We start from the raw sequence: 27,772 nt of genomic DNA, 5'->3' as shown, positions 1-27,772 counted from the left end.
TTAGGCTCCACACAGATACGAAGAGACTTCTTGGTGATAAAACTGTTACAAAGACAAACTTACAGTTACTCCACACTGCTGTTTTGCAAATTAAACTTAATAATATAACAAACTTCTGTTGAACAGTCATTGTTTGCACAAATAACACATTATTAAAGTACATTAAAATTCATTAAATGTCTCTCTGACACAGGAATGGACATTAAAACTCAGCAAAACTTACATGACTCCAGCATAGGTACAAACACTGCTTGTCTCTAAGTAGGAGTCAATTTTATCAGTCGGAATTTTACCCCTGAAGAACTTAAAACAGCATTCAGTTGGCCCTTTGCCATTGTGTTAAAAATGTAATTTATCATAAATATTGAAACATTTAATGCCTAAAAACCATTTCAAACACATCATTAGATTCTGATCACTCATTCATCATGGGAGATAAATTTTATAATGTCCGAAAACATTGACAAATAAATAATATTTAGGTTAATTCATACCACTGATTTAATAAATAATAAAGTTTTCTGGTAACTTACTGTTGGCCTTCACACCAGACTGGAGCCAAGTGACTACCAGAAGTCCAACAAGAAGAGAAATATAACAGTAACGCATAGCTGTAGATTCTGCTTCTCGAGTTATTGTACTGTAGATATCATCAGTCTAATGTCCTACAAACAAAACCATACATTTTAAAGGTAGAAGGGGAGGGGGAGAGTGTGGTTTTGGTAAGGGGGCAGGTTATAAGTGAGAAAATGTTCCATGTAGAAAATTAACCACAAAAATAAATAGACAGGAAACATTTTAGGTGGTTCTTTCATGTAGGCTAATAAAGCAGAAAAAAAGTCTTCACCATCTTCATGACTCAACAGTTTATCTTACCATACATAAAGAAAGTCATTCTCACTGTTATTTAATGAAACAAAGAGATAAAATAACTTTTTTCTTTTTCATTTATTTTAGTAGTCATGTGTCAATACCAAACAAAATCAAACAAAGGCAGGATCATTTGACAAAACAACAAATACATAAATAAGACAGAGAACATTGTGATTTTAGGTTAATGTCTGGATGTTTTTTAAAGAAACCTCTTCTGTCACCCATCATTTCTCCAGAAGTAATGTTTGTTTTATTATGCTGGTAATTCAATGAGATCAATGCATGCTAAATGAAAGCTTCAGGTGAGATTGCATGCACACAGTTTGCATCTGATAGGTCATAATGTATACAGAGCACATCCGGGCATAGATGCGATACTGCCTCCAATTCATGAACCGATTCTTTCAACATTAACAAAAACAGAAAACTCAATTTCATCATCTGCACTTATATGACCAGCGCTGTATGACCACTGTAGCTAAATTAGACAGCTTTGTGTCCTTTGGTGTCCTGTTAAACACTGAACACTGACACATTTCAGTACAACAAAGTTCAACAACTTAAATTCACACCGTTTGTAGACATAAGTCAGCTTTGCAGGTATAAGATAGTTTTCATTACTTTAAATTGAACATTTTGGACTGTTAATAGGTATCCAAATGCACAATTCGACACAATCATATTTGGTCAAGTTATTGAAAGTACTTGCACTTAAGGTTTGATGGGCACAGGGCAAAGAAAACTACAAATAAAAGATAACTACAAAGAAAGCATTTTAATTAAAAATCGTATATAACAATAAAGAAAAGATAAGTACAGACCTATGAAAAAGGACAAATAAAACATGTGCAAAGCAGCTTATTGCAGTAGTCTGGTTCAAAACCACAAAGTGGTGGGAAGCTTTCCTTCGATCATAGTGATCACAAAGATAAAAAACTCACCCCCTTATTTTTTTAAATGATCTCAACACAACATCAACACACCACAGTGAATGCAAGTATGAATGCAAATATCCTTTAACTGATCATTTCATTGAAAACTATTTTCTTAGCTGTGCCCTCATATTTATACGAACACACTGACCATATATAAATTTGTATTACATTACTTCTGATGAATATTGGAAATCATAAATTAATATAATAAATAAGCTCATGACCAAAACCAAAAAATGGTCCTCAAGATCACACATTCACGTCTTCCTAAAAGAAAATGAGTGAATATGAGACGAGTTATTGCCGTTATATTCTGGTCCCATCTAATAGGCTGAACAGATATTAAACTAGAACAGATATATAAAAAAACATTACATGACAAAGTTTATGAAGTTACTTAACATGATATTTGTGCAAACTTCCCAATCAAATGACATACAGTCTCTGAATAATCAAATTTCAGATTTTTTTTAAATCCACACATGCAGTTTTTAACGTCAAATATTACTGCAAAATGTAGCAAGGCTATAAGACGTAATGAGATGTCAAGCATAAATAAATGTGAGATGAGTTGTATGACTGACAAACCACCAACACCTCCAACAAGCGAACTCACCCGAATTTCTCATCTACCTTTTTCAACACTTCTAACCACCATATTACCCGAACTACACCAAATGGAGCCACATTCATTACATTAAACATCTGTTTTCAGTCTATAATAACAATAATAATAATGATAATAATAATAATAATAATTATTATTATTATTATTATTTCACAAACAAAAGCCATCTAAACTTTCTAATGTCATTCTTGCAGCATGTTTGGCTTTACAGTGGCACTATAAAAAGAAATAGGAAGAGAGAAAGATAACCTGTAACAATTCCACACACCCACTATATCCTTTCCTATCCACTCAAATCTCTGAATCAAGAGTTACATATAAAGGGGTTAAAGAGCAAGAGGTAGCCTAAATGATAGTTCTTCAAAAGGAGACTTTGATTAAGTGTGCAAAACTCTTACAGAACAATGGTGGGATTTACTGAAATTCACAGAATTCACAAATTTGACCTCCTCATGATATGCATAACTTCAGTTTTCTCCACATAAATGTCCCTTTGAGATTACAAGACAATAATACAAATACATCACACAATTACTCACACAATTAGCTTTGATAGAGTTTAGCAGGAAGGGGAACCAGTGTGATGGTCAGGAATCTCATTTCAATTGAAAAGAATGTAAGAAAAAAATAAAACAACAGATAGGAAAGCAAACATTAAATAAAACGACATTCTAAGACAACCACAGCAAATATATATAGTTGAAGGGAAAATATGGATAAGTGTCAAAATGGTGAAAGGGAAGAAGCAGAGAGGAAACAGAGACACGAAACAAACTCACATTCTTCAGTCCGGTCCTGCCCACCACAGTTACCCTGAATCAGAGTTGCTTTTGTTCCTGTGTGCTCAGTTTGTGTGCAAGTATCAGTTTGTTTTCAAGCATCAGTTTGTATGGAACAGGACAGACTGCTGGAACTCCATTTATTTCCAATGAGGTATGTAGGAGTCAACAAGTGATTTTCTCTTTGTAATGTAAGCTGAAATAGGAAGTCAGTGTTTCAGTAGTGGACTGGCTCGATCTTGTCCTTTCTGCAAAGCCTGAAGAACCTGAAGGGGAAAAATGCAATTCAGATGCAATTCAGTGTATTCTTATGTTTTTTTTGTTCATAAAGGTTAAAACATGTGATGACACGTACTTGTGGCCATTTCTTGTTTTTGCAGTTCATGTTGACATTGGTTATACTGGAGAAGAGCTCATCAGCAGAGATGTAGTCAGGCAGGCGCGTCAGGAACTGAGCGATGTGGATGAAGTCCATACGGGTGAGAATGTCCTCATAAAGGCGCAGGATACCCAGTGCAGTACGAAAGAGAAACTCCTCGCCATCTCTGCAGAAGACGTCCCACACACGACACGCTATGTCCAGTGGGAGGGATTTACTGTACAAGGTAAAGATCCTATGCAGACAAAAGTAAGCATGTAAAAATTGACTAAATCCCTGAAAACATACATCTACACTCACTTAAAGGATTATTAGGAACACCATACTAATACTGTGTTTGACCCCCTTTCGCCTTCAGAACTGCCTTAATTCAGTTCTTAATGTGGCATTGATTCAACAAGGTGCTGAAAGCATTCTTTAGAAATGTTGGCCCATATTGATAGAATAGCATCTTGCAGTTTATGGAGATTTGTGGGATGCACATCCAGGGCACGAAGCTCCCGTTCCACCACATCCCAAAGATGCTCTATTGGGTTAAGATCTGGTGACTGTGGGGGCCATTTTAGTACAGTAAACTCATTGTCATGTTCAAGAAACCAATTTGAAATGATTCAAGATTTGTGACATGGTGCATTTTCCTGCTGGAAGTAGCCATCAGTGGATGGATACATGGTGGTCATAAAGGGAAACAATGCTCAGGTAGGCCGGTTCTGCTTGTTGTGGCTTCACAAATGCTTTGCTGCATACCTCAGTTGTAACGAGTGGTTATTTCAGTCAAAGTTGCTCTTCTATCAGCTTGAATCAGTTGGCCCATTCTCCTCTGACCTCTAGCATCAACAAGGCATTTTCGCCCACATGACTGCCACATACTGGATGTTTTTCCCTTTTCACACCATTCTTGGTAAACCCTAGAAATGGATGTGCGTGAAAATCCCAGTAACTGAGCAGATTGTGAAATACTCAGACCGGCCCGTCTGGCTTTGACAACCATGCCATGCTCAAAATTGCTTAAATCACCTTTCTTTCCCATTCTGACATTTAGTTTGGAATTCAGGAGATTGTCTTGACCAGGACCACACCCCTAAATGCATTGAAGCAACTGCTATGTGATTGGTTGATTAGATAATTGCATTAATGAGAAATTGAACAGGTGTTCCTAATAATCCTTTAGGTGAGTGTATATATCCCATGTAATCTTATGTCCACTATGTTTTTAGAATATACAGTCTCCTAATTAATAGCATTCGGGGTTTTTAATAAAATGTGACATGAACAGTAAAGGAAATTATTATGAAATGAGGTCTTTGAGATTATGTTTATTTTTCGAGTCAAACATAACAAACTAATCTTAACTCACCAGTCGATTAAATAAATATCAGAGGACAGGCTGTTATTCTTAAAATGTGTAAATAGCTTTGGTAGATTTTCTTCGAAGAACACTTCGAATGCTGCAAAGTATGTCAACATCTAGGAAGGCAAGAAATTATTATTAATATTAAGAAATAACATTCACATACCATTGTGTGTGTGTGTGTGTGTGTGTGTGTGTGTGTGTGTGTGTGTGTTTGTATAACTCACAAGGCTGTGGTCCACTCTATAGAAAGCCATTTGACAAGGCTTGTTCAACAAATTAGCAAAAGCAATGAAGGCATCAGCAGTGTCCATGTTCAGGATCAACACTGCTGCAATAAAGGACATTCCCTGCACCTACACATTAAACACAAATATATTGAGATTACATATGAACAATGTTCACCTTGAGGTCAAAGACATGCTAATTGAGTGTCATTCACACAAGCGTCTCATCAACCTTTACTCCTAATGTCAGATGAGTAATGCCTTCCTGTATTCACATCCTAAACTTGTAATAATCATGCAGAATACTAGACCCAAGCAATGCATTACATTCCCATTCATTGTCAACATTTCAAAATTTCTATTGATTTAGCAAATAGGATGGAATGTAAATATATAGAGACAGAATTAAAATGTTTTGTAAACTTTTTACAAGATTTGATTTAGAACTTTGGAGGTTTTATGTCAGCAAATTAGATCGGTCTAAGTCAAATATAGAAAAGTGCTATTCATTATGCTATTTATTAATATATTAACTACATGCATTTCATTACATTTACTTCATGGCCCAGGGTAAATGAACACATCATTTCTCAGAATGTCACCAGTTTCACATAATATTAATTTATATTACTGTATTCTCATTACAACTTAAATTCATGTGAGGTATGGTAATGCTTAAAGTGTATTTGATACTACATTACATCATCAAGAGTTTCACAGAAATAAATGTCACCGCTATTAATTTCTCTGTTCAATTTTCCAGTTGCTTTATTTATATGAACTTCACACCCATCATTTAAGCGGAGGTGTAAGTGATAAAGCTCTTTGACCACACAGTTGAGTAGCAGGATGTATGAGGGCTGTGCAGCTGTATAGCACATTTACACCTATGCGTAATAATTGGGAAGAAATGGCTCATCACATTGACAATTTTGAAAAGAGTTCATGCTCTTTAACTCTTTCCCTGCCAGTATTTTTAAAAACAAAGTTGCCAGCCAGCGCTTAAAGTTTCACTAAAGTTTAATGCCTTCCAAAAAAATTTCTTCTTTAAATATATAAACACACAATACATCAAATGAAAGAACAGGCCCTCTGCTTAAAAAAACGCTGTTTCATCATACCTTCATTTGTTCTATTTGTATCGCCTCTTCAATATATGGGTAGGTTTCTTCAAAAATACCAAATTTTGAGCAAAAAGCTGAGATAATTGTGTTTATGTGAAGGACTTTTGATAGAGATCGGATTCAGACTGATGAACTCGTCATTGGCAGGGAAGCATTTTCTCTTAATTGACGAGTTAACTTGTCAATGGCGGGGAAATAGTTAATAGTAAAACAAGTTTTAAAAACTAAATCACATTCACTTACATATCCCACATCGGGACGGTAGCAAGTGTAAGCTCCCAGTATGCTGTGCAATACATCATGATATGGGCCACCCTAAAAGACAATGCCAAAAATGTAAGTATTATAAAACATTAAGGAAAGGGTCAGCAGATGACTTGTCACTAGAAACAACAATGCATTTACCTGTTGGAATATACAAAGATTGGGAAAAGTTCTGGAAATGTCTAACTTTATCAGCTCTAGACTGGCCTCTCGATCAGCATTAGACAAGCCTATATCTGAAAAGAAAGCAATTATTAGAATGGAGATGGTTCATAGTTAATAGAAGAAAAAAAACAGACCCCCCCCCAAAAAAAACTCAGTTGAAACATAAATAGAACCTAAACTATAAGATCCTAAAATATAAAATGGTAAAACATGTGGGTCCTTAAGGTACTTCCCATGATGAAATGAGCTGTTCTTGTCAGTAAAGACGGTTCTGTGACTAGTAGCAATTCGCCATAGCCTGCCTTTAGATGAAGCGGCATTCACTTCACAGCCTAGTTCACTGACAAGTTAGGCCATCTCAAGTTCATTATCACAAGCAATTAGTCTGCAGTTATGAACGTGATATTGCCTAGCTTGTCAGTTGAACAGAAAAGTTTGAGAACCACTGGTTTAAAGGCAACCATACACCCTGTACAGTATATCACATAATTACATTAAAGAGCACCTATTTCATTGCTAAAAAACTTCATTTTGTGTATTTGGTATAATACAATGCGTTCCCGTGGTTTATGGTTAAAAAACACATTATTTTCCACATACAGTACATTATTGTAGATCCAGATTTCACTCTCTTCCTGAAGCGCACAAATTTGAAAAGCTGTGTGTCCCTGATTGGCCAGCTAACCTGTACGTTATGTTTGGTCTGAATACCTCTGACGTCAACCGGAAATGTGACGCTCCTTACTACGTTTGAAAGATTTGTGATGCAATGCAATGCTAACAGGAGTTAATTTACAGGCTGTGAGTCTGAAGCTGGAGGAATTTTGATAATGTCGATCTTGTCTAAGTCAACAAGCCCAGAAAGTAAACTGTTGCCTACAATCTGTGTGTTTGTTGTAGTCCAAGAAAAGAGATTTACGTTGGAAACGATAACTCACGTCATCGTTTACTATGGGGTTTGTCCCTTTTGCATATCATTAACATGTACTAATACACACTTACACAACAAAGAAAATATAAAATCGTGAATCGGACAATAGGTGCTCTTTAAATGCAATTAGCCAAAGACCTATCAGGCATTGTAAGTTAGTTTGATGATTTTTTACCACAGTTATAAGAAGTTAAAGCTATGAATCCTCTAAAATAATAAAAACAACTGGATGTCACCAACCTTCAATCTCGGTTTCTGCAGCAGTCGTTGGTGTTAGAAAGGCATTCCACTTCTCTTTGGCTCTTGATAAACAGATGTTATAAAGCTCTGTTTAAAACACATGCACACAAAATAATACTGTGTCATTTACATGTACATACAACATTTGCTTTGAAATATGACCCCTAGTAATCACAATGTAACCTGTTCTTTGATATGCATTTTTATAAATTGTGTAAATCAGCATTCGTAAAATAATCACCCGACCAACCATGCACCCTTTCCCTGGTTTCACAGACATGGCTTAAGGCTAGTCCTAGAATAAGACATGTTTGACTGACATGTCTCAACTTAAAATAATTTAAAATATGCCAGTGCCTTTAATTTGTCTCAAGATGCACACAAATAACACCTTTTTCTGAGGCATGTTTATAAAAGATGCTTAACCATCTTAATTTAACTAAGGCCAGGTCCTGACTTTAGCTAAGCCTTGTCTGTGAAACCAGGCCATTAGAAATTACTTATTATTTAACACTTAACACTTGCATCTCAACTAGGACTGTCTTAAAGATTATTCATGATTAATCGCATACAAAACTAAAAATATGTGTTTGCATATACATACTAAACAAAATACAACCAACAGAAAATTTTGTTGGTTGGTTTATCAAAATGTAAAATAAATGTGAATTAAAACAACAGGAAGTGCTTCTGAAGCAGTGTTGTTTACATCTTGTAAAATGATCTATATAAATACACACATACGCATGAATGTACACGCATGCACACACACTTATATTTTTATATATACATAAATAACATTTTACTTAAATGTATACATGCATGTGTGTATTATATATAAAATACACATATACACAACACACATATATTATGCAAACACAAACTTTTATTTTTGTATGCGATTAATCTCGATACATTTTTTGACAGCCCTAATCTCAACGTTCTGTCCTTTTCACTCATGATGACAATAAATTATTGCTGCAAAAACACCAAAACCACAACAGAATTCTCAGTATCAAGTTCTCATAGGAACGCTAGAGAACGACCACAAAATCATGATTACTGCAACCCTGCTTTACCATATGCCTTCAAAACTGCATTGATGTTTACCTTTTAAAAATGTGTTAAATTATATTTATTAACTATATTTATAGGAACTTGCAATGCAGAAGACACTTTTAATCAAAAACCAATGACCTTTTAATATACAACTACACTTTAAGCATTTTTTCAGTCCTTTCCTGTATTTGTTTATACACGACGCATGTGGTTTATGTGACCAAGATTATATACCCGCATGATGCATCCGTACCATCTGTGATGTTTAGCTCATTGCCTATTGCCAGACTCCAAACTTTGCCCCTCACACTAGGCGGCAGACCCTGCCACCACAAATCCCTCACCCGCTTCAATGAACACCTGGAATGAAGAGGAGAAACAGATATAAGTCATTCCTGTTTTAATTCTTGTGTATATAGTTTTTTAGTTTGTGGTTTAACTGGTAGAGCAGTGCATTAGCAATGGCAGGGTCATGGGAGAACATGAAAAATGTTGTGTCCAAGTACTTTTTGTTTTGTATTGACTCACATGCTTTGCCAGTTGGGCAGTATCTCTTGACTCCAGGTGAGAGCAGCATTGCCAATGCTGTCTTCTAGTTTACACCGGTCCTCCAGCTGTTTCTTCCGCTTCTGGGCATCTTTTAGCTCTGCACGTACACAAAAACAACCCGCAAGAGAGAGTATTTAATTGTGGCTTTTACAACAGCGCCCTCTGCAGCTCAATAACATTACAGGAGGAATATTTGTGTCGCTATATTGCACTCTGAAGAAGTAGAAAAATGTAAAGAAAAGTCTGGACAGGTGTTTCTTTAGTACACAGCTTGTGTCCATTAAATCACCCAGTATCAGATCACTATCCACATATATGAGGGGGACATTTCACAAGGCTTTTTTAAGATGTGAAATAAATCTTTGGTGTCCACAGAGTACATATGTGAAGTGTTAGCTTAAAATATCATATAGGTAATTTATTATTACATGTTAAAATTGCCACTTGTAGGTGTTAGCAAAAATGTGTCGTTTGGGGTGTGTCTTTAAATGCCAATAAGCTGATCTCTGCACTAAATGGCAGTGCCGTGGTTGGATAGTGCAGATTAAGGGGCAGTATTATCCCCTTTTGACATCACAGGGGGAGCCAAATTTCAGTGACCTATTTTTTCACATGCTTGCGGAGAATGGTTTAACAAAACTAAGTTACTGGGTTGATCTTTTTCACATTTTCTAGGTTGATAGAAGCACTGGGGACCCAATTATGGCACTTAAACAACAAAAAAGACTGATTTTCATGATATGTCCCCTTTAAAATTAAAAATCGATTTTAGATAACATGGCAGTTCCTTTTCAGTTATTAAAATGAATTAAATTACGTATTATTTAATGAATTATGTACGTCATACTCCAAGACATTTTTACCTAGATTTGGCATTTAGTGTTAATATTGGGACACTGCTTGCACATACACAAACACATGCATGAGAAGAAAGTCACCTCTTTTCTTGGCCTGAGCCACCATCTCTTCATATTCCTGTTTGTGTTTCTGGGCCTCCTCTTCAGGCTTTGCTGGAAGATTCCTACATGTATAAATACAGCCGTGGGAAAAATTAAAAGCCCACTTCAAGAATATTTTCAGTTTTTCGAAATTTACCATTTATAGGTTTGTGGTAAAGTAAAAGGATCGTTTTTGTTTCATTCTGTCAACTACCAACAACATTTCTTCCAATTCCTGATGAAAGTAATGTCTTAATTTGCAAAAAACTGAAACCGAACAAACAAACAAAAAGATGCAATCATTTCAGATTTTGAATACTGCAAAGGAAACAAGTTTATATTCATTTTTAAAAAACACAATGCTGATGTCTTTACATGTAACCTAACATCTTTCATGGGTCTTGGCATGCTCTCAGTCTTTTACATTGCTGCTGGGTGACTTTATTGTCACTCCTGAGGTTTGCTTTTGTTGGAATTCAATAGAGCCCGACCGATATATCGGCATTTTCCAAACTATCGGTATCGGCATTCATAATGGCCGATAAATTAATATTTAATTTTAAAAAACGGAAACGAAACAGCCTTCAACCATGTCATGAGTGTTGTCGTTGTATAGTTTGTCCACCAGAGGGCACTCTACAATCTCCCTGTTGGCAACACTCGTGTATAACGCGTCACACATCCTGTAGTCTTGTGTAGCCAGACCTTCAATACTGAAGGTCTGGTGTTTTTCGCTGCTTTTGGACAAAGCCCGCCCACAAGCTGTTTGACCGACATGTCAAACAACCAATCACAGTTTGTTTCGTCTAGCGTCACGTTTCAGACTCCCCACAATAACGAGCCGGCTGGAAACTAGTCAGTTATTGAAATAACCAGCCGCAATCTAATAGCATCTAAATAAACAACATTACTCACCATAGTTAGTTGTGCACTTCATCAACAGCCACACCAATGAGACGCTCCCGTTAAACATCTGTTTGAAGCATATCTCTTTACTTTGTAACACCTACAAGCAATTCGGGAGAACCACTTTTTGACTCCACTAACTACCTCAAGCAAAACTCTTGGACGTCTTTTAGAGAGTCTATGCCGCAAACTTTGCATATTTTTTAGCATTCAATGTTTAGCAGAAAATTGTACGAGCCAACAGTCTGTGGGCGTGACGTCTGAGGCTGAGACTACACATCCGGCAACCTGCTGATCCAGCTAGAGTTAACAATGGAACAACGGTTAAGTGAGTTCATGGTGAGTTGGTCACGAGACAATAAAAGAAACAAGTTTATTTTTAAAATGCATTATCATATTATTTTAGTTAAAACTCATAAATAACTACAAATAACTAATGTTAGGGAAATCGTTAATGTTTTGTTGTGCATTTCTGAAAAAAATATATATATCGGCCGATATATCAGAATATCGGATTTTAAAACCAACAAACATTTGTGTCTGATTCGGCCTTCAAAATCCTTTATCGGTCGGGCTCTAGAATTCAACCGACACTGGACTAAAATGGTCACAATACATGTAGAAATGAAAATTAAAGGCAAAACTGGAGTAGTCTCTTAACTTTTCCATGGCTGTATAGATAGCAATAACTATGTGTCAAGAGACCAATGTAAGAGAGAGATCACTTTACATCTATATCTTACTTATTGTTTTGTGTATCCCCAAAGCATACTTAAATACAAACTGCATGCATGTAGATCTGTGCATGGTGATTTTACGATGTGGTATGATGGTGTGATGTGTCTGCCACACTCATATTAACTATTTTCCTCCTACCTATAACATAGATTACATATTGGAGACAAACACTCACGCCGGCCGGTTCTCCAGTATAAGTGCAGTGGTTGAAAGTGGCTCGAAGTCCAGGTTCTTTCTTACATTCTTCTTGGGAGACGTGGAGTTGTCTGCTTGTCCACTCCTTCTTTCATATTCCTGCAAAATATATATATATATATATATATATATATATATATATATATATATATATATATATATATATAAGTTATAAATACTTTACTGTAGTGAATAGTTAACATAGTCAATGCAAGATAGTTACTGAATGAACCATTTTTACTTAATTCTATACAAGTCTCTTAATCTTCACAGAGTAGCAACAATAAACTTGACATAAAAATAAATTTACATTTTCAACTTCTTTCTCATCAGCTGTTTTATATAAACAGCTGTCCATTTCATTCAGAGCTTCAACTTCATTAACTGTTCAAATCATTGATTATTTTGCTCACCATGCTACCATGCTCTGTGTTAATGTAAGTACAAAATTGCTGACACAGCGATTCGGTCAAGGACACAGTAGAGCTGACCAGAGGCAACATAATACAGAAGGCAATAACATATTGAAATAAAATACACAAAGCAGAGAAGTGTGCTTACATAAAGCAACAGTGAACTGATGAACAATTACAAATTAAGCCTGACAATTATTCAATGGTTTCAGGTGAATTACCTTTGTGATAGGAAAAATGAAGATGGCCGTGGGGTGACAGTAATCCAGCTAAACATTTTGACAGATTAGTTTAAAGTCAAATGAATTTGTTTATCCATATAATTTAGATTTATTAAACATATTCAAAAAATGCAACGTTTTGGATAAATAAGCAGCATGGATTCTTTCAGGGACAGTACCATTTAAGGAAAATACAAAGGCATTGAAGTTTATAGTTTGTCAAAGGTTGCCTTGAATGCATTTTTAGGATAAGGTACTACTAGCAACATTACAATATTGTATAACAATTAACCAAGGGCATATATTTGGTTTGAACATTGGAGGGTTGAAATATCAACTGCACATATGTTTCCATTATTCACTGTATAAATGTGACCTGTGTAAGCCAGGCCAAAGTCTAATAATCTAATGATGAGATTTAGAGCATCCAAGTTTGATTTCAATTACTGATTTCACATTGATTTTTATCTTTGACATGGCCTATATCAAGGGTATATTTACAAAGAATATTTTTTATGCAGGATGACTTTGTGTAGCAAACAATAAATCACAAAAAATGACTAGGGTTTTACATACTGGCTCACAAATATTACGGAGGGTGGTATAGTCACTTAATTTAACATATTTAGATGTACTAAAGTTAATTTCTTTCATTCCATTTAGATGTATTTTTACTCAATAGGGTGTGTTTTTGCACCTATGCAACCCTAGTTACACAACTGCACTATAGTCACATGCAGGATATGTATGTGCACATGCAGGAAAAATCTTATGCTCTTAAAAATGCTGGGTTGTTTTCAACACAGCGTTGGGTTTAAAAAGGGATGAGCCCAACCCGCTGGGTTGTAATTTAGCCTATGCTGGATTGTTTTAACCAAAAATGCGGGGTCAAATGTAAACAGGGGTGTAAGAAAATATTGATACATGCGAGTAGCATGATATTTAGTTTGGCAATACAATATTGATTATCGAAAATGCAACATCTACATAAAAAAGATTCAGTTGTTTCATTTGGAGTTTACATCCCAACCACTAGATAACATTCTTCTTATCTCTAAACCTGAACAGTGACAGGAAGTACTAGCATAGGGGCGTGACGATTTTTTTTTGCTAAGGTTTGCAATATGGTGGTGTGTTCTCAATGGCAACTTTCCTAAAATTATATACTATTATAATCCTAAAATGGGAAATATCCAAATACTTTGCATCGATTCTCAATATCGCAATGTATGGCAACATACTGCACATGACATCACAATATTACACAATTCAATGTTTCACAACAGAAAATTGCATAAATAAATATATATATAGTACCTGGCAATTATCACGTTAAGATAGGAAATTTGTGACCTTGTGGGGACATTTTGAGTTTGTACAGTATAAATCTATGTACCATTACGTCTATGGAATGTCCCCACAAAACATGGAAACCAGAATGTGTGTGTGTGTGTGTTTCGAAATACACTGACTGTAAAGTAATCATTCTGATCTGTGTATCTAACCAAACTGAAAGTATAGGTAATAAGCATTAAGTTTTGTTTTATTGATGCAGTCAGAAAGCATACTTTCCTTCACTGAGCTGAGTGAATCATAAATATTTAATTTCCCCCACACTACACTCTCTCTTACAGATAACATTAGACACAATGACCCACATTTTAACGAAATATTAGCAAACATTGAATAAATATCTATAAACCTTTATTTCTAATCTAATCTTTAGAGTCAAAATCATTTTAAGATAACCTCAAACCAAGCACTGACCCTCAAACCAAACAACAATCTGGTTTATCAACACACACAAACACAGCAGGTACGCCACCTGATTAGACGAAACAGAGGCTAATTTCTCGCTCCACGTCATTTCCTTTTCACAAATTCACATTTGATCATGCCAAAAGAAAGTGAAGAGAATTAAAATAAGACAAACTCACCATGAACGCTGCACTGCTGTTGAGACATTCAGAATCCAGTGTTTTTAAACACCTCGCTCTATCATTCTCTATATGCACAAGTCTAAGTGCCTTGACAGAAATGTAAGGCAGGGAAGCAGATGAAGAACACAAGGAATATGGGACACACCCTGAGTAACAGTAGCATGACACTACTGTGCTCCTCTGCTCTCCACTCAGCTGTTATTGCTGTCTCACCCTCGCTAAGTTACCTGACACTGTTTTATCTTGCTCGCTTTCTCTCTGTTTCTCTCCCTGCCAGCAAACCCACACCAAACCAGGAGGCCCTACTTCAGAGAGATGCAGAGGACCAGATCATTTCCCGGCACCTGCTGTGTCCATATGTATATGTGTGTGCACGCTGATGTTATTCGTCATCATCACATTGCTGAGAGACGGTCACTGATTTCCAGTCAGGCATTCTAATCGATTTCAGCTAACAGGAGCGCAGAGGCTCCCGGCACTGAGATATTGTGTAATCTGTGCGCTCTGTGTTCGACTGTGCATGTCTGGGTTAGGTTCAAGGAGAAAAATGATATGTTTTACTTGGCCTGTGTGCTGTTAGGCATGAGCAGTTTTTGTGAGATCGCTAGGATCAAATAATCTAAACTTTAATGAATATTTATTATCTTTATTTCATATAATTAAAATGCAGAAATGGCAGAATATTAAAATTTAAAAAGTAATAATACAAAAAAACTGTGCATAATGTTAAGTTTAACTCATCTCTTCCAATGAGTCACTGCTATAGGGTCTAAATAAACCAGCAACTCTAAACCTGTCACCCAATCCCTCAATCTTCCATTACAGCTTTAGAGAACAAAAAAGAGAGAGACACAAAAAGGTTGGAACTGAATGTGAGTGAAATGTAGATGGATGCAGGGAGGCTGAAATAGTGGGGTTCAAATTACCTAAAGCACATTGTTGGCTTGTTGACTCCCTGTATAATAGAAACAACACTGAAGCGGCTTAAATCTATGAAAGTCATTTGATTGACTTAGGGGCCGATCACACCAAATGCATTTATGGCAGTTGCAGGCGCCTTTTTTTGAATGATTTTCTATGGGCAGTGAGCGTTATGCATGCTGTTTATGTGCGCCGAAAGCCTTGCATTTTTTGCAGCAGCACGCGTTTTTGAAAGAAAACTGAGAGCGGAACAGCGCCTGACGTCATTCGCGCCTTTCCAATGTCCAATCAAATGAGGGGAGAGGCGGGCCTTCCATTGTAGTGAGGGACGTTTACAGTTGCTTGCTTGGAACAACGGTACCGGACTGCAGACTGCAGTCACTGTCTCCTGTGTGTTTGTGTACCTCTCACCCTCAATGTGTATATCAAATTCAACCAATGGTGAGGCTTAACGATAAAGACAGGGTGATGCGGGAGCCAGGAAGTATATCACTATCTGAAATATTGCCAAAGACGGCGTTACAGGGACGCAGGAAGTATGGCAAGGGGGACGCATTGTCTTGTTCCCTTCTCAGGGAACAACAGTTACCCGAGACGTTTTCATGTGTCAAACACAACTATGCAAAAAAGCTTTTTGGTATGAATCAACATTTGCATACAGAAGATATAAGCATTTCAAGCGAACATTTTAGCACTTGTGCTTAAAAAGTCTAGAATTTTTGTGATATTATCCTACACTACAAAGGGAATAATATGGATTTTTTTTGTGCATAAAATAGATTCAAGCACTTTCAATGACCTGTATCTATGTATGTATATTTTCAAAAACTTCCCAGGGCCTTAAATTTTTTCCCCAGATTCACAAATTTTCAAGGATTTCAAGGACCCGTCGGAACCCTGAGCATAAGAGCGCTCACGATCCATGTTTGATTGACAGGACAGCTGTCTCGGTGCAATATAAAAAGCAGCGCCGTACTGCTCTTTTTTTAAAGTGACCCAAAAAAGGCAGTGCAACATGCCTCGGGTTTCCAAGTATTTAAACCGCATTTGGTGCGATTGGCCCTTTACTCAAAAAATGCGCAGACTAAGCACCGACGTGGTTGTGTACAAGAGGCAAAAACAATATAAATAGTGTTTGTTTTCTCACGCGGGCCGCTCGTTTCGTGTCTTGGGCCATCGGTGTGTGCTTGCGATGGACAGTTGTTCGGGTTGGACTTCTCTGTGCGTGCTCTTTGGGGTGGCGTTTGGTGGGTGACCGTGGACCTGCATTGTATGACTGGCAGACAACAGCGGTTTGACCTAAAAACATCAAAAGTGAAACTACCGCGGAAACCAAGACACCTACATCTTGGATGCCCTTGAGGTAAGCTAAAACATATCAGAATTTAATTTCAAAGTGAACTATTGCTTTAACATTCTCAAAGTGCCTAATCGCTCATTGGAGGTACAGTGTAATAGCACTTAACAAGAAGATAACAGGGAGTAACATTTTTCAAATTCAGATTATGTGTGTGTTCTGTCAGAAAAGCATTTTCATTAATAGCCCACTGCATGACTTGCTAGAAGCTAAAAGATCAATTACACTATTTGTTACTGAACAGATGACATTCCATTCATGGGCATAAATAAATGACTTGGGCTATGATCAATGAAGGATAGTTGGAAGAAGCTGAAAAATGATTGGCAAATAAAGCCAAATTTTGGCACAGCATTAGAGCAAGCCTGAACAAAAAACAGCACTGAATGCCGAAACCTTATTTCACAGTTATGGATTAACATCTCTAAACCACAAGTATATCAACATTGTAAACCATGCCATACATTTAGACAAGTTAAAGAATTACACTGGTATTCAAGGACAGGCATTAGACTACTAACGGTCAGATATGTATGATCTGAACCATTTTGTTCATAAAAATGGGGAATCAGAGGGCTATGAATGGGGAATGAGAGAAAGCAGAGAAGCTTGTTCATGCATTTATGACATCTAGCTAGGTCACGCAAGATTACAAAATATTGCTACACACTTACAAAGCCCTAAACGATTTAGCACCCACGTATTTGACAGAATTAGCAATTACCAAACATGACTCAACTTCAAACGATCCAATCAGTTCTTGATGGACGGATTAAAGTCTAGCCCTACCTTTTTTATTTCAGATACACGTCACCACAGGTGAAATAAGACAATCGCTACTTCTGTTTCATGGCGACTACTAAAGACACATAAAGACACATCTCTTCAGCCTAGCAATAGCATACCCATAATTCCATCCTGTAACTTTTCAATAAGCTATAACTATAAGTTAAACAACTTATTAATAACTATCTACTACTTAAAAAGCTATAAACAGCAGCTACGCTAATTTCCTATATCTGCTTTTCTGTTTCTACCTCAGGGTGCTCAACTAGCGATTACACCAGCTCCAGTCTGGATCCTTCCTGTGTTAGATGACCCAACACATAAGTAAAAATGACACCAGCCCTGACACCAAGGACTACAGACGACACCAGCCTTGGACTTTAAACTGATCTATATATTTTTTTATATATGTATACAATCTGGCCTTCTGTAAGCCTGGCATGAGCCCTGTGAATTAGTGATGCGCGGGTCGTCTCGTAACCCGCGGGCCCCGCAGGTAACCCGCGGGTCGGGTTGGAGCGGGTAAAGAAATTGTAACTTTAATGCGGGGCGGGTTGGGGCGGGTCATTAAAAACAAAATTAAAAAACTGATATGTTGCGTCTAAGTCCCTGTAGCATATATATTAAATATTTGGGAATATATATTTTTACATTTAATTACTTTCTTTGATAAGGTTAAATTACGTAGGCCTATGTGGCAACGTAACTTGCGCAACGTAACTTGCGCAACGTAACTTGATATCCCCAAACCTTTGACGTCACGGAAGCGCCAAGTAGCTCCCGCTGCCAGCCACAACAACAAAACAAACAGAGAATTAAAAGATGAAAGACGATCTGCAGGAGAAATTAAGGTAGGGAATTTGTGAATAGATAATACAAATGCTGCTTTTTTGTGTGGTGATCTACTTTTAAAATGATAAAGCCGACAAGTTCTATACATGCTAAAAACACTTTAAATGCGTGGACTATACTGCATATATCTCTACATTGGATTTAGGGATGTCACCATTACTCTATTTTCTTGAGGAGTTAAAAAAAATCCTGGAGCACATGTCGAGTACTGTTTAAAATAGCGGAGATTTAGTGAAACAAACTTGAAGGAAAATTACAATAGTATCAGAAGCATATATCAGCACAACGCTGCCTCTCTCTCTCTCTCTCTGCTTTAGCTCGTGCATGAAAGCAAGAATGCGATGCAATTGCATGCTTGTAAATGTCGGAAGTTTACACGACTGATCTGCAGCGGGCAGGCATAAGATTTATAAAAACACATATGAAAAGAAAGGCACAGCAACTCAAAAAGACTTAAGTGTTTCACAATTACTCATAATGCCAATTTTCCCGTGGAGGCATGGAGCAGCATGAGAATACACAGTAAGCTTATGTGCGATCTACCGGCATTGCCTTTGCGATCGATGTATTGGACACCCCTGGTTTATCATTATCCTATCTCTATATTAATATGACCATGCTGGTTTCTATGGCTCATTGGTGTATGTTGTTGCCAGTTTACAGGGCGATGTAATCTAATGGCTGTTTCCAAGCACTCTTAGGCTGAAATAAAGCCTCTTTTTATTTACATTACAAATGCCTAATATGTCTATTTTAATGGTCGCGGGCGCGGGGCGGTGCGGGTTGTAAAAATAGATACAGTGTTGCGGTGCGGGTTGGGGCGGGCCAAATATTTAATAAAAGCGGGACCCGCGGGTTGGAAAAACGCCGACCCGCGCATCACTACTGTGAATGTACCTTTTGTGTTCCTCTGGGGTCTTTGGTTGGAACGTCTTTAAGTGGAACTTTACCAAACAGCCTCCATCCAGGCTCTCTCTGACCTTCTAGTGCAGCAGTATCCTTCATCTTCTTAGCAAAAAGACTCCTAAAATATATCAATAAAATTAAAGAGTTTAAGAAGAGGGCTACTTACTTCTGTTAAGACGGGACCACTCCACATTTAATGGTTCCACTACTTTTGACAATGCTAACTCGAAATCGAATAAAAGGAACTGAAATTTGAAAACCAACGTTGAAATTTAAAGACTGAAATAATAACTTTGCTTTAAAAGCTTGTCATAGTACAGAGGCTGACCTCAATACATAAATTGCCCCAAACAACAGAAACAAAGGACATGCAATGATTGATGATGAGCAGATGATGAAAAACAGTAGTGTACCCCAATTTTCAAAGGGATAGTTCACCCAAAAATGAAAACCCCGCCACCACCTAATCATCCCCATGCCGTTCCAAACCCGCAGGAATCTCCTTTTTCTGATGAACACAAAAGAAGATATTTTGAGAAATTATGGTATAAACACACAGCATATTGTGTCCATTAACTTCTATAGTAGGAAAAAAATATTTTGAAAGTATTGTGAAAAATGATGAAGAAAATATTTTGATAAATGATGGAAAGCACACGGTTGACGTTACCCATTAAATTCCATCATATTTTTTATTCCTACTATGGAAGTCAATAGACACTATATGCTGTGTGTTTACCATCATTTCTCAAAATATCTTTTGTGTTCATCAGAAAAAAGAAATTCATACAGGTTTAAAACAACATGAGGATGAGTAAATGATGACAGAATTTTCATTTTTGGGTGAACTATCCCTTTAAATGCCAACCCGTGACAAAACACATTAGAAAGGCTAATACATGATTGCAGTAAAACATTCGCAGCACAAGATAAAACCACCCAAGAATGATGCACAAAAAAACTTAACTAAGCAATTAAACAAAAAACAGACCTGTCAAAGAAGCGTGCAAACGGCCCCATTCTTTTCGTTCTGGCATCATGTGATGTTGACAATCCTGCAGCTTGTCGATATGGGCTGCTTACATGTAGATCATTGGAAGGTGAGAGTAAGTTGTCAGAACGGTGCAAGACATCTTCATTCTCAAATGTAACGACTGCACTGGACTCTGATGTAACCATGAAGTCTAAAAAGTCTTCATTACTGACTGACAACGTAGCAGAAAACTCAGTACTCAAACTGGACACGCTGCCCACTGAAATATCATCACTGCGGTTCAATGTACCCCTGCCCATCGCACCGCCCAGACTGCCACCGCTGTAGAGACGCACTGTGTCAAAGTCACAACGTGGGAAAGTTGAAGACTTGAGTATGGAATTGTCTGACACATCCAAGTTTAGTGTAGCTGGATTATCATCAAGTGGAGGTGGAACCAATAGCTCAGCCGTGGTGACTCGGGCATGGACGTGCTCAGGTGGATTGATCTCAAGTGTGGGGATACCAGAATCCTGAGAAGCCAAACTACTGCAATCGTCATCACGTTGGCCATTAATGGGAGTGAATGGTTTGCAGCTGAGATGTTGTAACTGAGATTCTAAGGGAATGTGATGGTTGAGATGGTTTTGGATGGGCTTGGAGGCAATCTGCAAACACTGGCTGAATGATGGGTCACCGAATGAAGACTCTTGGGAACCTAGAGAGGTATATTACAAGCTTAGATGAGCAATGAGTAAAATGGTAATATCTAAAAGCGTACAGTCACTTGTGCAACAGTGTGATTGCCAAACTTCCCATAAAATGTTTTGCTTAAAGGGGTGGTTTCCCGGACAGGGATTCTATCTTAGATCTTCCATTAGGTGATAACTGTGTATTTTCATCACTATACTTCCCATGTCTATTGTCAGCCTGTTCTGTTAAAGAGTAATGTTGGCATCCTATCTGGTGAGTGATAAAACAGCTTTCTAACGTTTACCTCACTAAAACAACAGCCCCTAGCTTTATTAAGTCATAACCATACCTCACCACTGGCCAGCTTCACAGAATAGAAAGTTAGGCTGGGTAAAATTGATCTTCAATTTAACAAAACAATTTCTTAAACGGGTTTAACAGGGATTTCTCGATTTAAGAAATCCCTGAATCGATTCTTAGGGGGTGTGCACACCAAAGCTTTTATTCAGCCGACTGACAGCTTTTTTCAGCTGTGCGCTTTGGTTGTTGTGATATTTCTGCTTTGTTTATCAGTTGTTGAACGATGCGCTGGTTGGTTGTTGTGATATTTATACCACTCCTCCTCCACTCTGATTGGAAGGGCTGTGTGAAAACAATTGACAAGCCGTGCTTTTCACACAAAGTTGAATATTTTTCAACTCTCTGCGCTCAGCGCTGAAAGCAGAAAAAACACTGAGTGCCAGCTTTAGGGGCTGGACACACAAAAACTTTTAAAAGCAGCTGAAAACGCCTTGAGGACGCCGAATGCCAGCTGATTTTCAGCCGAGCGCTTTGGTAGCTGTGATACTTCAGCTGTGAGCCGGTTGGTTACTGTGGTAATGTCCCGCCCCTCCTCCACTGTAATTGGACGGCCGTGTGAGAACTGACATTGACGAGCGGAGCTTTTCACTCAAAGTTGAATATTTTTGAACTCTCTGCACTCAGCGCTGAGCAAGAAAAAACCTGAGCGCCGGTTTTCAGCGTGGAGAAAAAAACGCTAATTAACTAATAAATTGTGGCGATTATGACTGTTGCCTGTTTTAGTGCTTTGACAATTATGACAATTAATTGTATGTTTTATTGCTTTGACATTTAATTGTCATACATTTTTTTGTTTGTTTATGAAATAATTTTCACACATTGTTGTGACTATTTAAATTAAATATTATGTAAGGTTTACCTGGCAGTAAATATCAATACACATAACACATATTTAAAAGTAATCTGATACTGTCTCGTTTATACAGGCGCTGCAGCTCCCCCTTGTGTTTTTAGAGAGATGTGCAATCATTGCGGTGATATGAAATCATTGTGATGAGGTCAAACAATCGCGATGAGACGATTATTTAATCATTGTGACAGCCCTAGATAATGTTTATTATTTTTAAATGCAATGAGTGTAAAGATGAGGTTAACAAATTGTTATAGGCTTTACAGGCCTGTTTTGAACATGTTTAAGAAATAAAATGTTTTCAAAATTCATAACATATTTCAAGTTAATGAATTTCACTGTTGCACTTTTACTACAGTAATGTGCATTGTTCAGTTTGTTCCCACTGTTTGCATTGTATGCAAATATTTATCAATTCTTGTTACAATGTTTGTTACCAGCATTTATATTATTCCATGTCTGCAAAACTAAGATTTTTAATAAAATTGAATCGAGGTAAAAATCATATAAATAAAAATCTAACAAAATTAACAAATTTGTTGCAATACCCAGCTCTAAAAGCATGAAACTGTGTCCAGATAGAGTACTGAATACAATCTGAACCCTGACTTAAAATGTTAAAGCTGACATAACACAAGACGTTTTTGCCAATCTAATGTTAATCTTGCTTATATATAGAGTAGTATTTCATCATTCATATGTCCAAAGAGTCTTTCGTTTAGTCAGATTTATAAAAGAAAAAACAGCCTTTCCGAATTTTGGCGTAAAAGGTCGAACACTTGAAGGCGTGCGGTAGGCGGAGCTGAAGAGTTACGAGTATGCGCAGCTTCGGATACTACTTTTGGATGTACAGCCGACATGTATGGAAATCAAACTTTAAAAAAACTTTTTTTTTTTAAATAACCAGCCTTATATTATAAATATGATCCAGAATCGGATACTTAGTCAGTAATGGACGAACAGGAACAATAGCAGCAACGATTACAGCAGGACGTCTCTATAAGGTAAATAATCCTTGCTTGTTTATCCGCTATTTTAATAAAAAAAAGCAACATAATCTAGTTTTTAACTGAATTTGCCCGTTTTAAAAGGTGTAAATGTTGTAAATGCAGTACAAAGTGCTGTTGTTGGTGTTGTTTACATTACATGCACGTATGTGCGATTGCAAACAAAACACGTAAGATTTTGAATTACTTATGCCTGTGGTTGTGACTCCTAAACGGGGTCTTTTTAAAGTTTTGGCCGCTCCAATAGTTTTAAAAAAGTGGAAATCCGGCGTCAAACTGAGCCTTGTTTGTAAAGCAGTCCTTTCCGAAATGCAGCCAGGAAACAAACACACTCATTCGCAATTACGTTGCTGTCCAGGAAAAACGAACTGCATCTTACGACAGGGAAAGCTAAATAAGGTTTTCTTCTACTTACATCCAAAAACACACTTCTTTTGTCGAACTATCTTGCTAAAACAAAGATGTCGCGTGCTGTGCAGTGATACTGGTGACTTCTACTCGACGGAGCAATGCTAATGCGCGTTTGCGCTCTCACTTGACGTGCAGGGCAGGCATGCTTTTCTGGGGGTAAAGGCCCATAAAAGGAATATGGGGTCAATCAGTCGTAACGGATACCCCCATTTGAAAAAAACTTTCAGAAACTTGTAGGAAAAAGAAGGTGTTACAAGCTCAACTGCTTTTTTGACACTTTGCTTATGTTTAGCACGAGGACTACAACTCTTAAACTATGTAAAAATGCATGAAATAGCATTAAACCTCCCCTTTAAAAAAAACAATTCAATATCCATCCAGCTCAACTATGAGCCAAGACAATATTTTAACAAATATATTAAAAAATAATTTAATTACGCACATCCGCATGATTTTAAACAGGTGCAGGATCAAAATGTATACATCATATAATACAGAGGAAATCTGCACACTGTTCTTCCTTTATTTAAAAAATATAGAATTGGCAATGTTTCGATCAAATTTTATCTTTTATAAATAAAGGTTCATCTGTATTATATATGGAATAATTGATGATGGGCCATTGTATTATTTAAAAAAATATATATATTTTCAAATAATTTAAAGGACTGGAGTTACCACAAACATTGCACTGGTGAAGACATTTGACAGGTCAGTTGTGCGTTTCAGAATAAAGTATTCAACAGCCCCATTGTATAATAACTAATATAATAGACCACAACTTACACCAACAAGGTCATTTCCCTTATGAGGGAAAGTGGAAAGTGACTGGGGAACAGACTACACAATACACATGGCTATCAATATTCAAAAAAACTGAGTGACACTAGCTTAATAGGACATAAGATGTTATGTTGCGGCTGATACAGATGGGAGAGGCAGTGAATAATACAAGCTCTACAGGTTCTTCTTCCCCAAGTGAATATGCTTTGGTAAATTGAATTCACTTGATGGGTTCATCTGTTTACCTACTAACTAATGTATTTTAGAGGTCAATAATACTATATTAGCCCAACAACACGCATATGACACGAAAGAATCAGTCAATGTTATTTATGCGCTGTCATATTTTAACTTGCCAAGCTAATCTGTATGTTTCCATGATCACTCAAAAAGCTCAATATATTAAATGTTCTTGCTCAGAAATGTGTCATTTCATCTCAGAATACATTAAATTAAACCACTGGGGCCTTCTGGATTACTTTAATGATGATGAATGTGCTTTCTGTAGCTTCACCATGATGGCTTCCATATCATATGAGATAACAACATAACAGAATTTTTATATAAAATGTGTTTGTGTTCGGCTGAAGAAAAAAGTCATATACATCTAGGATGGCATAAAGGTAAGTGAATAATGACAGAACTTTAATATTTTGATAACCTATTCCTTTAACAGTGCAATGGTTGTGGGTTTGATTCCCTTGGAACACACATACTTACAAAAAAACTAGGACGTACAACATATGTAATAATATGAATACTGTTAGTTCAGCTTTCAAAGAACATTAAGAGACAGACTGGAGGAATGAAGTACCTCAGTACCTGATTCACTAATGCTTAGGTCCAACTTACCATCTTTATGTTGACAGGTTTCATTAGACGCGTGTACTGCTTCTGCCATGGTCTCGCTGCACGTGAAGTGATGCGTGTGCACGCGCCATCACCTCCTCACCATCACTCCCGACACTCCAAAACACAAGACATCAAATACGTCTGCATATCTGTAACAACCACGACACAAGAAGACGTTGAAAGCACTTCTGCATTTCTTTTCCCATCTAACGTTACGCTTATAAACTTAACTTACAACCAACTTTTCGTACTGCTGCGCGTACTTCACTAACTCTTCTCAGGCTAAATAACTTTAATACTACGTACATTACAGCAAGTGACTGTAATTAATATGCTTAAACTTCCGCACATGAAAAAAAGCTAATTGCTTGATATAAAAGTATCTTACCTGTTCTGATACTGCCAGCGCCATTTTAAAACATCCTCACCGATAAACTCACTACCAGGAAAACATACGCATCGATGAATTCACCTGCTTATAAGTGTGTCGCTTCGTCTTAAACAAAATTAAAAACTATTGTCCACTACACCTGTAGCGACAGCATAGCGTTTCAATCGCTCAAAACGCTGTCATTTGAAGAGAGGCAGAGCTGTTTGAAAGTGTTAGGACAGTCAGTAAATCAGGAAGTGACCTCCGGTGTCGACACTGTACAATGAGCGCGATGCGAAACACAGAAACGCTCCTGTTTTATTTAACGCGGCTGTCTACAGTAAACAGACGGTTGTTTCTGGTTTTGTCGCGTCGCTTTTGAAGTAGACATGGCGTGAAGGCGAATACGATCAGGAAGTTTGACTACGCTTTGATACGGTTTATTGCCGTTTTATTCGCAACCTGTTGTTATAGTAACTAATACAAAACCGAACAAACCTGCACTGTGCTGATTAAAGTGAACCCCTCGCGTTTCCTTAAAGGGCACCAAATGCCCATTTTTACAAGATGTAATATAAGTCTCAGGTGTGCCCAGAATGTGTTTGTGAAATTTCAGCTCAAAACACCCCACAGATAATTTGTTATAGCATGTCCAAATGCACCTATTTGGGTGGGAGCAAAAACGGGTCAATTCACTTCTGCTTTAGATGTTTTATGCTTAATTAAATATGTTTTACTCAAATTGCATTTGAAGAAGCTACTCAAAGCACCACTAATGTCCGCTGCATATACAGATTGATATTTCACAGTTTAACTATTTTTCAAATTCTCGCCAACATTTGGATACTAAAACAAAATGCAACAAATAAAAACATCTAGCTTCGCTATATGTATAAACACCTTAAAGGTTTATAGATTTTGCCATCAGTTTATTCTGCTGTTAACCCGACAAGCGGAAGCAATGACCTGTTTTCTGGTTTGTTTGTGTGAACTTCGACAAAAAGCATAATGCAGAAGTCTGTCAGTGGTTGTGGGCGGGGCTTTATCAGTGTGACGTCACATTAACGAGAATCAAAGCATGTCTAATAAGACTGCTTTGGTTTAATAGGTTTTTTCAATGTACGGTGGTTGTGTTCACAAACTGCCAACATATGTTCAAACATAATTTTGCATAAAAGCTTCACCTTTTAATAGTTAAATTAAACAATGACACTGCATGTTTGTGTATACAATAAACAACTATTATTTTGTTTTGTTCTAGTTGTTCATCAGTCTCTTATTTAATCTGAGCATTTAACCCTATTAAGACCCGATTTTCCTGTATACGTTATAGTTCCTTGGGGGTAAAAATGACCCCAGAGATTAAAACAGTGATTACAAAAAATATTTTTAATGATAGAAATATTTTTTTTTTTCATTTACTTCCCATCTATACATTAATGCTGTGTTTTGGCGAGATATGAAGTACTTTTATACCTGTTAACCACTCAATTCCTCAGCTACACCATTAGCTTGCCTGAAAAATTTCAAATTTTTATGAAAAAATCACATAAATTATGATCTAAATTTGATTTAAATTGTTTTTAGATATTGAACTAGATTTTATGTGTTGAATTCAGCCATTTGGTGTTTAGAAAAAAACAGTTTTATGGTTACAGTTTAGGAAATAAATCACTTTGACAGAGACCCATTCATTTCACTGGATGTGGCCAACTGCTCAACATCAGTACTTTATTGATACATTTTGTGAATTTATGTTTATATAAACATTAGAAAGGACATAACAATAAATATTA

General features: G+C 37.0%; 1 protein-coding gene across 4 annotated transcripts; it reads right to left on the bottom strand.

The window, feature by feature from the left end:
* Positions 1-929: 929 nt before the first annotated feature.
* On the bottom strand, positions 930-26,588 carry tbc1d14 (TBC1 domain family, member 14). Of its 4 annotated transcripts, none has more exons than XM_073859103.1 (15): positions 26,475-26,588; positions 25,607-25,755; positions 20,669-21,368; positions 19,669-19,795; positions 12,262-12,380; positions 10,443-10,525; positions 9,484-9,601; positions 9,209-9,315; positions 7,897-7,983; positions 6,702-6,796; positions 6,540-6,611; positions 5,173-5,301; positions 4,952-5,061; positions 3,571-3,829; positions 930-3,481 (listed from the first exon to the last, which is right to left on the bottom strand). In XM_073859103.1, the coding sequence occupies exons 2-15, from the start codon at positions 25,653-25,655 to the stop codon at positions 3,425-3,427; spliced, it is 2,112 nt and encodes a 703-aa protein (XP_073715204.1). In that variant the 5' UTR covers positions 25,656-25,755; positions 26,475-26,588; the 3' UTR covers positions 930-3,424. The 4 variants fall into 4 exon arrangements, with proteins under 4 accessions (XP_073715204.1, XP_055062900.2, XP_055062903.2 ...); XM_055206925.2 differs by lacking the exon at positions 26,475-26,588 and adding an exon at positions 25,995-26,436; XM_055206928.2 differs by lacking the exon at positions 26,475-26,588 and adding an exon at positions 25,842-25,960.
* Between the last annotated feature and the right edge of the window lie 1,184 nt (positions 26,589-27,772).

The sequence above is a fragment of the Misgurnus anguillicaudatus genome, chromosome 21 (genome assembly GCF_027580225.2).
Source record: "Misgurnus anguillicaudatus chromosome 21, ASM2758022v2, whole genome shotgun sequence".
NCBI lineage: Eukaryota > Metazoa > Chordata > Actinopteri > Cypriniformes > Cobitidae > Misgurnus > Misgurnus anguillicaudatus.
Note: the sequence above shows the minus strand (reverse complement) of the source record. Positions and strands in the feature narration are given on the sequence as shown.

What these genes read in the sequence shown, in the direction of transcription:
- tbc1d14 (XM_073859103.1), bottom strand. Translation starts at nt 25,655, where the DNA reads ATGGCAGAAGCAGTACACGCGTCTAATGAAACCTGTCAACATAAAGAT. An exon ending in GGCTCAGGCCAAGAAAAGAG is followed by an intron (nt 9,602 to 10,442) that starts GTGACTTTCTTC and finishes GTGTACGTGCAG; the next exon opens with AGCTAAAAGATGCCCAGAAG. An exon ending in AAAACAAGAAATGGCCACAA is followed by an intron (nt 3,482 to 3,570) that starts GTACGTGTCATC and finishes TTTCCCCTTCAG; the next exon opens with GTTCTTCAGGCTTTGCAGAA.